The 12,130-nt window shown below is 49.2% G+C and overlaps 1 protein-coding gene across 2 annotated transcripts; it reads right to left on the bottom strand.

Moving 5' to 3' along the window:
- Window positions 1-1,551: 1,551 nt before the first annotated feature.
- GLMP (glycosylated lysosomal membrane protein) lies at window positions 1,552-11,417 on the bottom strand. 2 transcript variants are annotated; one of them, XM_081842477.1, is made up of 7 exons: window positions 11,285-11,417; window positions 7,040-7,297; window positions 6,607-6,804; window positions 5,453-5,671; window positions 3,953-4,230; window positions 3,255-3,404; window positions 1,552-2,298 (listed from the first exon to the last, which is right to left on the bottom strand). In XM_081842477.1, exons 1-7 carry the CDS (start codon window positions 11,372-11,374, stop codon window positions 2,223-2,225), a joined length of 1,269 nt encoding a protein of 422 aa, XP_081698603.1. In that variant the 5' UTR covers window positions 11,375-11,417; the 3' UTR covers window positions 1,552-2,222. The 2 variants fall into 2 exon arrangements, with proteins under 2 accessions (XP_081698603.1, XP_081698604.1); XM_081842478.1 differs by having other exon boundaries at window positions 1,552-3,404.
- Window positions 11,418-12,130: the final 713 nt, after the last annotated feature.

Genomic DNA, 12,130 nt, shown 5'->3' with positions numbered 1-12,130 from the left:
TAGGGATCATGTGAGTTGTAGGCCAAAAACATCTGGAGGGCCGAGGTTGAGGAAGCCTGGACTAGACGACCCTTTGGGTCTCTTACAGTTCTGCAGTTCTGTTTCACAGTGGGCACAATGAAAGCTTCTGCTTTTGGGAAGCAGAGGTGATAGCCATTTAATTTGGAGGTCTTGCACAAGTATGACGTTTTCCTGACTTAAGGCTTGCACACCACCTCTGTGTTATCATCATCATCATCATTATTTTTAAAACCTGATGTACGCGCTGCAATAACTCTCTGGAGATCTTGAGAGAACAGCTCCCTCCTAAACCGGTTGTTGAAATCTGTACATGCCTTGGCAGGCAGCAGTTGGTGGAAACGGGCACACTTGGAAGGTTTGTGCCCCTGGAAAGAAACTGCTCGGTTCTGCTCCCGTGAGAAGCAAGCAGAAGTAGGGATAGGGTGTTAGAGCTCACCATGTGTCTGTGACCAACAGCTCACCACAAAAGTGTCAATTTGCTTACACAGCAGCAGTGACTGTGTAATGGGTTGTTTTTTGCTCATCGGGTGTTTTTTGGGTGTCGGGGGCAGGAAGGGAAATGTCAGGAGAGATGAAAAAGTACTTTTTTCACGCAGCACATAGATAAACAATAGGACTCACTACAAGCCTATGCTGATACAGTGTTTAGAAAGTTGAAGTGAGTTTTATTCTCTCTTTAGTTTAACTTTCTAGAACTTTTAAATTATTGGTTAATTCTTCTTAATGGCAAATTTATTATTACTTTATTTCTTGTAAACTGGTTTGAGGGCGTCCTTTTACAATCAATTTTACGAAATAAATAAATGACAGCAGCCAAGGCAGAAGGAACCAAAGTGATTTTAGACATGGTTGTATGCGGGTGGGGGAATCAGTTCAGGGTGACACCAGCAGGGCAAGGAAGCTAAGCTAAGTTTTGCATATAGCTTTGTAACAGCAAAGATAATCCAGCCTCTGCGGATCATTTGCTATCTTTGCAAATACTACCGATAGTGTGATTTCTCGACAACAGCAACAAAAGCAGCCCTAGCCAAGAGGCTCTGCTCTTGCCCTCATGCTTATTCCCATTTCTGCCCTGGAGCAAGAGAGCAAGCAGGGTGGAGAAATGGCAACAGAAGCAGGCTACCTGAAAGAGAGACCAGCGATGAGGACCAGGAAGATCCAGGAAGAACACAGGCTTAGGAGGGTGCCTGTTATCAGTGCTGCCTGCATTGCACAATCCCATGCGGGCCCGAGAAGAGCACAGGAAGTGGGATATTGGCAGTTTGCAGAGGCGGGTGGCAGAAAGCTAGCCAGAGGATTGCAAAACCAGGAACACTAATGGCAGAAGTGAAAAACACTGTTTCACAGAGTCACTCTATGGAAACGCAAGAAAAGATGAATAGGCGGCTGACCTTTGACCTTTCCTTAAACAGAAAGGGTTTAAAAAACGACCACATACCAACACTGAAAATTAAAAAAACGATTCTTCACCTCCCTAAATTTAGCTCCAAAAGAAAGAGGCATTGGCATACAGAAACCACACAAAACCAATTCCAAAACAAAATAACCTTTAATTGGTCCACAAAATACAAGTGGCAGCTGGAAATGCACATAAACTCCCCGACAACCTCTGCAAATGAACCCCCCCATGACCTGCCTTCCCCAACCTGCTGCCCTTCAGATATTGCTGAACTACACTTCCCATCATCCCTGAGTATTGGCCGTGCTGGCTGGGTTGAACAACATCCAGAAGGCACCAGGTTGAGGAGATTTGCCTTAGTCTGTGCTTTGATGCTTCACACCAAAGAAGGAATCAGAATTGGTTTCCCCTTACCAATCCCAAAAGATGTCCACGCAGCCCAAATGGAAGCCCTTCTCGCTTCAGACGAGAGCTTCCGAACTGGCTCTTCAAGCAGCCCTCTGACAATTGACCTCAACAATTTCGGAGATTTCCTTTTTTAAAAAAAGCTCAACAATTTTGGGGTGTCCTGGTTTTCTGACCCTAACTTCCAGAATAAGGAAAAGGTGCATTACTTAACAGTCAATAGTGCAATTTGTCCTTTGTTTCATGGCCGTTAGCCTGTAAACACAACAACAGTGGCTTACCCTTTTTTGTGGGGAAAAAGACAAACGGGTTGCCAGCTTCCCTTCCCACATTTGACAGCTGTATCACGGAGAGAGAGAACCAGAGGATATAGCTGTTCAAATCATCACCACCATCATTATATTGCACAGCAAGAGAAACATCTGCAGCCTCCACCATCTCGGAAGGGCTCCACCAGGGGAAAGCTTTGTTCCCTTTAAAAAAATAATACAGAGGAGCCTCAATTGGAAAAGAAGTTTGCAACTGTAGGAGGCATTTCAGCAATATTTTTGTTTTTTTTAAAAAAACAGTACTTTGTAAATGTCACCCGTTGAAAACAAGACAATGCTTTTTTAAAAAAAATGAAAGGCAGAACGTATCTTTGGAAAGATGTCTGGTCAAGAGATTGTTGATGAAGCAATGCAGTGCAAAGACGCCGTTATATTTTGAGAGGGTAAGAAAGTGAATGTCTGAGGGAACGGAGGACCCAAAATACTACCCCTTCCCAAAGCTTATCGCAGGGTGTTTGGCGGGGGAAATGAAAAGACAATTCAGCCTCTCCAGCGTCCCCCAGCGAAAGAAAAACCACAGAACCCTCTTTGGGAAATGGGCACCGTAAACCAGGGACCGGGAACTTGCAGCCCTCGAGATGCTGACAGACTCCGACTCCCAGCAGCCCTTGATCAGGGATGATGACAGCAGCTGGAGTCCAAGTATGTCTAATGGTCCACACATTCCCTGTCCCATTGTAAACACCCCTGTGCCTCTGGAATATTGAGAACTGCACATATCACGGTAGAGTCTTCCAAGTGACAGTAATTTCAAGTGGTAGGAAGGAAAACATCTGGGGAGTGATCTTGATAAGCAGCCGAACTATTAAAACACACTTCCCTCCTCCCTCCACAAGAGAATACAGGTGGGGGACAATGCAAATGGCCCCACCAGGTAGCACCATCCATCTACCGAGGGTACCCAAACACAGTAAGCAGACCAGAGCATCTTCACCAGGAGATAAATTAAGCCACTGAGATGTCTCCCTGAAGGAAACAGAAGAAACATTCCCCAGAAACAGCTGCATGAAACGCCTCTGGAGTTAAGCTACCAGAAGCCAGTTTGGCCAAGCCGCTGAGGGCAGCTGTCCACTGACAACAATCAGTTGATGGGTTCGTACTCTGAATAGGGCTTCTTCCGAGAGACGAGGACGGTGATGCTGCCCCCCACCAGGAGCAGCACTGGAGTCCCCAGCCCCACTGCGAGGATTGCGATCACGAGGGGGGAGAAGCCGTCCTTGGGGGGCTCACCGAAGCCAATCAGCGCAGACCTGGAAGGGGTGACAGGAGGGGTGGGGGGAGAGAAGAAAAATTGTTAGCCAATACCTCAACTTATATGGGACACGGGTGGCGCTGTGGGTTAAACCACAGAGCCCAGGGCTTGCCGATTGGAAGGTTGGCGGTTCGAATCCCCACAATGGGGTGAGCTCCCGTTGCTCAGTCCCTGCTCCTGCCAACCTAGCAGTTCGAAAGCACATCAAAGTGCAAGTAGATAAATAGGTACCACTGCGGCGGGAAGGTAAATGGCGTTTCTGTGCACTGCTCTGGTTCGCCAGAAGCGGCTTAGTCATGCTGGCCACATGACCCAGAAGCTGTACGCCGGCTCCCTTGGCCAATAAAGCGAGATGAGCGCCGCAACCCCAGAGTCGTCTGCGACTGGACCTAGTGATCAGGGGTCCCTTTACCTCAACTTATGGGCTTGCTTCTCCCTCCTCTCCATCCGCGGTCCGTGTGGCGTAGGGGTTAAGAGGGGCCTCCTTTTCCCCACCTGTTTTTTACGCAGGGAAAAGAAACCTAGCCCCCCAAGACCGCTGCTCACCAGCTCAGGTAGCTCTTTTCTTGGTAGGCCTCGCTGTCCTCACTGCCGAAGGAGATGTTGATGGCGGCCACGCCATTGTGGACCTCCAGCTCCTCCCCAAAGTAGGCGTGGGCTATGCTAGGCCGAGGAACCGTGCGATTCTCCGTCTCCAGCTGGTAATACTCGCAGTGGACAGTGTCTTCCCGCTTGGGCTGCAAGGCGCTGTACGCTGCCGTCTTCCATTGGAGGAAGCTGAACCCAGTGCTGTCGTTGCGGGGGACGGAAACCAGCTGGGCCATCTGCTCCAAGAAAAGGAAAAGCAGGCAGTCGTGAAATTAGGGTCATATTCACACCATACATTTAAAGCAGGAGTCAGCAACCTTTTTCAGCTGTGGGCCGGTCCACCATCCCTCAGACCATGTGGTGGGCCAGACTATATTTTTTTTGGGGGGGGGGGGGAATAAAAATGAACGAATTCCTATGCCCCACAAATAACCCAGAGATGCATTTTAAATAAAAGGACACATTCTACTCATGTAAAAACACACTGATTCCTGGACCGTCCGCGGGCCGGATTTAGAAGGGCCTTAGCCCCTGGGCCTTAGCTTGCCTACCCCTGATTTAAAGTGTAATGATACCACTGGGGCTTACTACTACTACTACTGATAATTAGTCAACTTGGGGCAATTGCTCTCTGTGTGTCTGTCTGTCTGTCTCTCTCTAACCTACCTCACAGAACTGTTGTAACAACAGAATGAAGCAGGAGAAGCCTGTATGCCACCCTGAGATCCTTGTAGGAAATGGTGGTCTATTTATCTACCATATTTTTCTGTGTATAAGACAAGGGTTTTTTTATTATAAAAAAATGCTAAAAATTGGGGGTCATCTTATACACGGATAGTGCTGAGGTGGGACGGGCTAGTGGTGGCTGCCACGAGCAGGAGATTGTCAGCGGCGTTTGGTCTGGTGATTGGTGGGTGCTGCAAGGTCTGCTGGCGATTTGCTGCTGTGGTATTTGGGCGGGTGATTGGCGGCTGCTGGTGGCTTCATCGATGCGTGGGATTGGCAGTGGCAGTCAGGCGGGTGAGCGATTGTTGGCAACCCCCCCCCCAAGCTCACCAACTGTGGGCAATCTTCCCCCATTTCCTCAATTTGGAGTCCCAAAAAATAGGGGTCGTTTTATACCCGGGGGCATGTTATACATGGAAAAATATGGTAAATAAATAATTTCCAGGCAAGACAAATCATAGAGTTGGAAGGGGACCCAAGAGCCCTCTAGTCCCAACGCCCTGCGATGCAGGAATCACAGCTAAGGAATCCCTGGCCGATGGCCATCCAACCTCAGTTTGGGATTTTAGGGCTAATACCTCCCTCCCTGGTACCCTCTTAAGCCAGAAGCCCCTTTTCCTAACGTCAATACTTGGAGCTAAGCGTGACTAGTTAGCAGGGAAATGACACTCTGCACACGTTTCAGAGGCGCCCTTTCTGCACAATGCAAGTTTCATGCCCCGTATTCATTACCTCGAATATGGTCGGCGTATACTCATCGTCGATCGAGCGGGTGGATTCCAACTGCTTCTGCCCGCCTCTCTCCTCCACGGTGACAATCTCCAGCGCAAAGCGAGAGCGGCTGCCCCGAGGAGCGACCCCGCGCATGACAAAGTCCACCTTGGAGCTGTTGGCCGTGTGCAGGAGACGCGGGAGCGGGCCATCGCGGCTGGTCTCTTCGTACGCCGTCACCTGGGGAGCAGCGATGGGGACCGCCAACGGTGGAGAGTTGGCTGGTTAGGCAAGAGAGTCTCACAGTGCGAGCCCTGCAGTTGCGAGAGACGCGCTGTGGCATAGCTGGATAAAAACAGCCCAGGGTGGAGAAGCCACAGCTGTCCAGGTGTATCTTTGGACTGCCAATGAGGCCCAAACAGTATGGCCAATGGAGACGATGGGGGCTGGATATGGAGGGCCAAAGGTTCCCCAACCCTTCTCCTTCCATTCCTTATATTTCTCTTAAGAAGAACCTGCTGGATCAGGCCAGTGGCCCATCTAGTTCAGCACCCTGTTTCCACAGTCGCCAACCAGATGCCCATTATGGCTGGGGAGGCCTGGCCAGATGGGCAGGGTATAAGTAATAAATTTATTATTATTATTATAATCATCATCATATTTATTATTATTATTATTATTATTGGAAACCGACAAGCAGCACCTGAGCACAAGAGCCTTCTCCACTCCTGTGTTTCCATAGCTGGTATTCATAAGCTTTGTTGCCTCCAAGTATGGAGACAGAGCATAGTCATTACGGCTAGTAGCCATTGATAGCTTTCTCCTCCATGAATCTGTTGAATCCTCTTTCAAAGCCATCCAAATTGGTGGCCCTCCCTGCCTCCTGTGGCAGCAAGTTCCATAGTTTACCACAGATGTTCCCCATGCCCTCCCGAAAAAGTGATCTGATTTAGCATGATTATTTGACTTGCATCTAGCGAACCAAGTTTGAAAAAAACAACAACAAAGCCGCCTTATATTTATTTGCAACTGACACACATCCATTGTTGAAGAGAGAAAAACTCCACATTTCATCACTGATTAGATATACAGCATGATCTACAACAGCCCGTCATGACAACACGCAGCAACTGGCTCTCTGACCTGTCGGAGGGGAAGCCACGCCCTTTTTTTACCTGGAAGGAGATGCTTCCATTCCGGAAGGTTCCTCCAGAGTCGGGGCCAACCCCTCGAAACGTCGCTGTCAAAGTAGTCTCGTTCAGCTGGCCATCAAGGCTGTCCCAGGTGAAGTTGGCCAAATCATAGGTGGGGTAGAAGCTGCTTGCGTTAGCTTTGGAGAGATCCGAGGTCTTTGTGCCGTTGTACTCAAACACCTAGAAACATCTGTGTTAATGTAGGACGAGCCCAGCTGGATTCGGCCAAAGGAGGCCCCATCTAGCCCAGCACCGTGTTCTCATAGTGGCTAGCCAGATGATGCCCAACGTACTGGAGCAGCTATAGTCACACCCCTTTTCTCCCCACTGCTGCCATTTTCGTCCCACCCCACTTGGATAACCCCACACACCACCTCCTGCCTTCATTTCAGACTCCACAGCCCCCCAAACTTACCTTGGAAAAGATGACAGCCATGGAATACAAAACGCTTCCAGCTGGCTCGACCTGGATGGCTCCGGAGGGCGAGGGGGAGAGGAGCCGGGTCCAGTTGACGTGGAGACCACTGCTCTGGCTTCCTGTGTAGACCAGCAACACAGTGGGTGCCCCGATGGTACTCCAGACATAATGGATGGTGTCGTTGAGACCCACCGCCCGGACGTGCAGGAGGTTCACGGCAGAGCTGTTCCAGCCAGGGTTATACTCCAGGGAGACCTGGAAATGGGCGTCCCCACCAGGGTGTTAAATCTGCTTCACAAGCGCCAGGCAAAGTCATTATTATGTATCTTTAGGCACCAGGCATAAACACTTCTTATTTGCCAGGCCTTGGGCTTTTCATTAGGTAAAGGGACCCCTGGCCATTAGGTCCAGTCGCGGACGACTCTGGGGTTGCGGTGCTCATCTCGCTTTATTGGCCGAGGGAGCCGGCATACAGCTTCCAGGTCATGTAGCCAGCATGACTAAGCCGCTTCTGGCGAACCAGAGCAACGCACGGAAATGCTGTTTACCTATTTATCTACTTGCACTTTGATGTGCGTTCGAACTGCTAGGTTGGCAGGAGCAGGGACTGAGCAACGGGAGCTCACCCTGTCACGGGGATTTGAACTGCCAACCTTCTGATCGGCAAGCCCTAGGCTCTGTGGTTTAACCCACAGCGCCACCCTCTTCCCTTATGGGCTTTTCATTACCTGTGGCCTAAGAGTGTTTCACTTATTTATTTATTGCATCCCACCTTCTTTCTTCCAAGGAGTAGGAAAGGGCATACATTGTTGTCTCCTCCTCCCCATTTTTATCCTCACAACAACCCTGTGAGGTAGGTTAGGTTGGGAGAAGCAGTGACTGGCCCAAGGTCACCTAATGAGCTTCGTAGCTGAGTGCGGATTCGAATCCTGGCCTTGCCCAGGTTTTAGTCCAACACTCAACACACAGCTCAGGGGCCACATTCCCACATCTGGGCAATCTTCTGGAAGACTCACGCCAGTGCTGGGTGGGGGCAGAGGGCATGCAAAAATCCCTCCCGTTGTGTAGAGCAGTGTTTTTCAACCACTGTTCCGTGGCACACTAGTGTGCCGCGAGATGTTGCCTGGTGTGCCGTGGGAAAAATTGAAAAATTTGAAAGATTTTTTTTTTTTTTAAAAAAAGTCAAATTTTCACCCACTAGGCGGGCGCCGGACTGTGTCCACCCTATTTTCCATCCATCCTGGGTGGGGATCAGATCGGATGGGATCGGATGAGAGCGGACAGGCGGTCCGCTCTCATCCGATTCCCCATAGAGAGCAGCAGGGCTCTGACATCTCCCTCTCCGCACACAGTGCGGAGACGGAGCTGTCATCCGCCGGCTCAGCGGGGATCAGCGGATCGATCTCCGCTGAGTAGAGAACAGTTCGCAACGTTTTTGTTTGCCATTAAAGAAAAAAATATTAAACATTTTCTAATGGTGGTGTGCCTCGTGATTTTTTTCATGAAACAAGTGTGCCTTTGCCCAAAAAAGGTTGAAAAACACTGGTGTAGAGAACTGTCAGAGAAGAGAGTGCTTTGAGCTTCATTTAGTTTATTTTCAAAGGAAACTACAATCCAAAACCAACTTAGGATCTAGCAGTTTTGGATTGCAAATCCCTCCTGACTTTGTCAAAACAACTGGAAGGCAGCTGGCCGGCAATGGCCATTTCAAAACACTGAAATATGACCAGATCAGCATATCTAATTCCCACTGTAAAAAAAAGAACGGACTGAAAGTATTACATAACTGAAAAGCAAGGAATATTTGCCTTACATATCAGCTCACTAAGAACTACTTCTAGGGTCGACAACTTTTAGAAGTTAAATAAAAGAACTTCTAACCATATTGAGAAAGGCAGTCCAGGACTGTGTTTATTACTCTTCTTTCTGATGTTAGCCCAGCAAATAAGGACAAATCTCCATTTTAAAAAAAATATCAATGTACTGTGAAACCAAAAGTGATTGCGGAACTAAGGGAAGAGACCATTTTCCTTCCTTGTATTTTTACTGCAGTGCATTTTGGGCCTTGGTTTTAAAAACGTCAATAAAAAAGTATTTTTTTTACCACAAACATACCTGTAATTTGCCTCAGCCCAAGCAGCGTAGAGTGGGAAAGCAGGCAATGAGGTTGGAATGTGGGTTTTATTACACCCCAAACACTGACAGGAAACGAATGGATTTGATTCCCTAACTTTGAAACTTGGTGGTAGTGTCTCACCAGGAGAAAAATTAAGTCCCCACAGACTCCTGATCTGGCTTCTAGGCAGGGAATACCAATGCACACCAACATATTTTTCACAGGCCAAAGGCAGGATTCGAGAGTCTGAAACTCCTGCTTGATCTCCTCACCCTCAGTACTGTATAAAAAATGGGGCACCAGAAAAGTCTAACACACTGGTGCCCCATTCAGAGATCAGAGGAACAACTGGAGATTCCCAGGAGTCAGATTTGGCCCTGGCGCAAGATTTTCAGGAGGCAAAAATCAGACAATGCAGGAACACACTGTCTTTGAAAAGCTCAGTGTCTTGGTTCTAGTTGCGAATCCCAGCTTACAAGATTGGATCTGCCATTTTAAAAACATGCACATGCATCCTTTTTTTGTATTTTAACCCCACACTTCCTCCCAGGAAGCTCAAGGTGGCATATGTATGGCTCTGCTTCCATCTCACCCTCACAACAACCTTACGTGGTGGGCCAGGCTCAGAGGTGGAGAGCCGGCATTGTTCAGTGGACTGAGTGTCAGGCTAGGGGTTCAAATCCCCACTGAGCCATGAAACTCACTGGGTGACCTCTGTGGCCCAGGCACTTCAATTCTGCCTTGCCCTACCTTATAAGGATGCTGTGAGGATAACACAGAGGGGAAACCATGCCTTCGCGAGCAACAGAGAGGAAGGAGGATTAAAATATAAAACAGAAATGCTGACTAGCCCCAAGAGGAATCTTGCAGGGCTTTCTGACGGAGCAAGGATTTGGAACTCATAAAAACACACAGTGGTTAAAAACAACAACTGGCTCCCATTTGGGAGAACATGATTCAAAGTTGGGTCTTTGAAATGGTTGGAGCCCACATGGAAATCCCCTAGTCCTAAAATCCACCCCACAACACAGCAGAGTTTTCCTCTCTCTTCCTGTTTTTCTCATTTTCACTGATCATTCTCTCTCCCACCCCCCACTTTCCTTTCCTTCAACAGGCGTAACAGAGAAAATAAAACATAATAAGTGTAAATTAGCATGTAAAAATAAAGCTTCAGGTGTTGCTGAACTATATTGCCAGGTGGATGGGCAATGGAGCCCAACACCTGGAGGACCAAAGGGGCACCCCATTCCTGGGGTACACAACATTGATCAGCGTCAGCTGCAGCTCAGTGGGTAGACTCGTAGTGGTTCTCAACCTGTGGGTCTCCAGATGTTGTTGGACTATAACTCCCATAATCCCTGAGCTCTGGTCTTGCTAGCTAGGGGTGATGGGAGTTGTAGTTCAACAACATCTGGGGACCCACAGGTTGAGAAAAGCTGGAGAGCATTTGCTTTGCATGCAGAAGATCCCAGGTGCAATCTCCAATAGCATGTCCAGGTAGGGTTGGAATAGAATCCCTGCCTGAAACCCCGGAATGCCACTGCCGGAATGCCACTGCCATCTAGCTCAGTATTGCAGGCAATACTGAGCTAGATGGACGAATGGTCGGACTTGGTATAAGGCAACTTCCCATGATACTAGAAGGAGCCACAGCTCAGTGGGAGAGCACCTGGGTTGTATGTTAAAAGCTCCAAAGTTCAAACCCCAACATCGCCTCCAGGTAGGGATGGAATAGACTTCCTGCCACAAATCCTAGAGAACCATGGCTGCCAGTCAGTGTAGACAATACTGGGCCAGATGGAGCATGGTCTGAATCAGTATAATGCAGGTAGGACTTGGAATGTCCCCTGGCCAGAACTCAGGAGAGTTGCTGCTGCCAGTCAATGCCGGCAACACTGAGCTAGATAGACCAATGCTCTGACTCTGCATAAGGCAGCTCCCGAGGCTCCTAGCCTTTGCCAACCTGCCCCTCCACCAGATGTTTTCAACTACAGCTCCCATCAGCCCCAGCCACCATGAGCCAGCCCAGACTGGCAGCGGCTGACCTCACCGAGCCCTCAAACATCCCTTAGAAATAAATGTCCTCCAAGGAGGGCATCCACCCACCGGCCCCTGGGCCGTCCTACCTTCCTCTTATACCCGGCGGGATCCCCTGCCCGGCTCCCCACCAGCCACAGGAGGGGCAGCCAGACCCAGCCGCCACCGCCTGCCTGCATATCGCTCTTCCAACTGCCTGGGCTGCAAGACCACGTGACACCTGCAGCTGATCATTCCGGTTCATTCTTAAAAAAGGGAGGAGGCTCTTAAAGGGGCCGCTGCGTGGAGGAGTCGGCTTGCTGGGTTTCTTTTCTTGGGAGAGAGTGGAACGAAAACAAACCCGGATTCCTGCAGCAGAAGGAAAAGCAAGGCGGTTTGTGGACGAGAATAACAGTGCCATGGTGCATGTACAAAGGGCCATCCGTCCCACATCCTGGCCTCACAATGGCTAACCAAATGCCTCTCCCAAAAGCTTGTTTTTTCGATGTCTTTTCTGTATTCTGTTGGAAGCAACTTTAGTCTTACCTCTTGTTGCATTTGCTTCAGGTTAAATCTTTTCAGGTTGCGTCCCACAAGTACCGGAAAGTGTTACTTCCGGGCTTTGCCACTCACGCATGCGCAGATGCTCATCACCACGCACACGCACATCACCACGCACATGCGCAGAAGCGGCAACCCGCGACCTGCATTCTGCTCATGTTGTGAACAGGGCCCCGGAACGGATCCCGTTCGCACCAGAGGTACCACTGTATATGTAAAATAAAGTCCTTCACATAGTTCACAAACTATGGAGGCTGCTCCCACTGGAGGCAGTGGCCACCAACTTGGACGGCTTCGTTCGGCTCTCAGCTACAGCTGTTCCTGGGCAGGGATAGCCTGATCACTGTATTCCATGCATTGGTAACGTCAAGGCTGGACTACTTGTATCAGGCTCG

The sequence above is a fragment of the Podarcis erhardii genome (assembly GCF_964252035.2).
Source record: "Podarcis erhardii genome assembly, chromosome: 15".
NCBI classification, from domain to species: Eukaryota; Metazoa; Chordata; class Lepidosauria; order Squamata; family Lacertidae; genus Podarcis; species Podarcis erhardii.
This window is presented reverse-complemented; position numbering and strand designations above follow the sequence as displayed.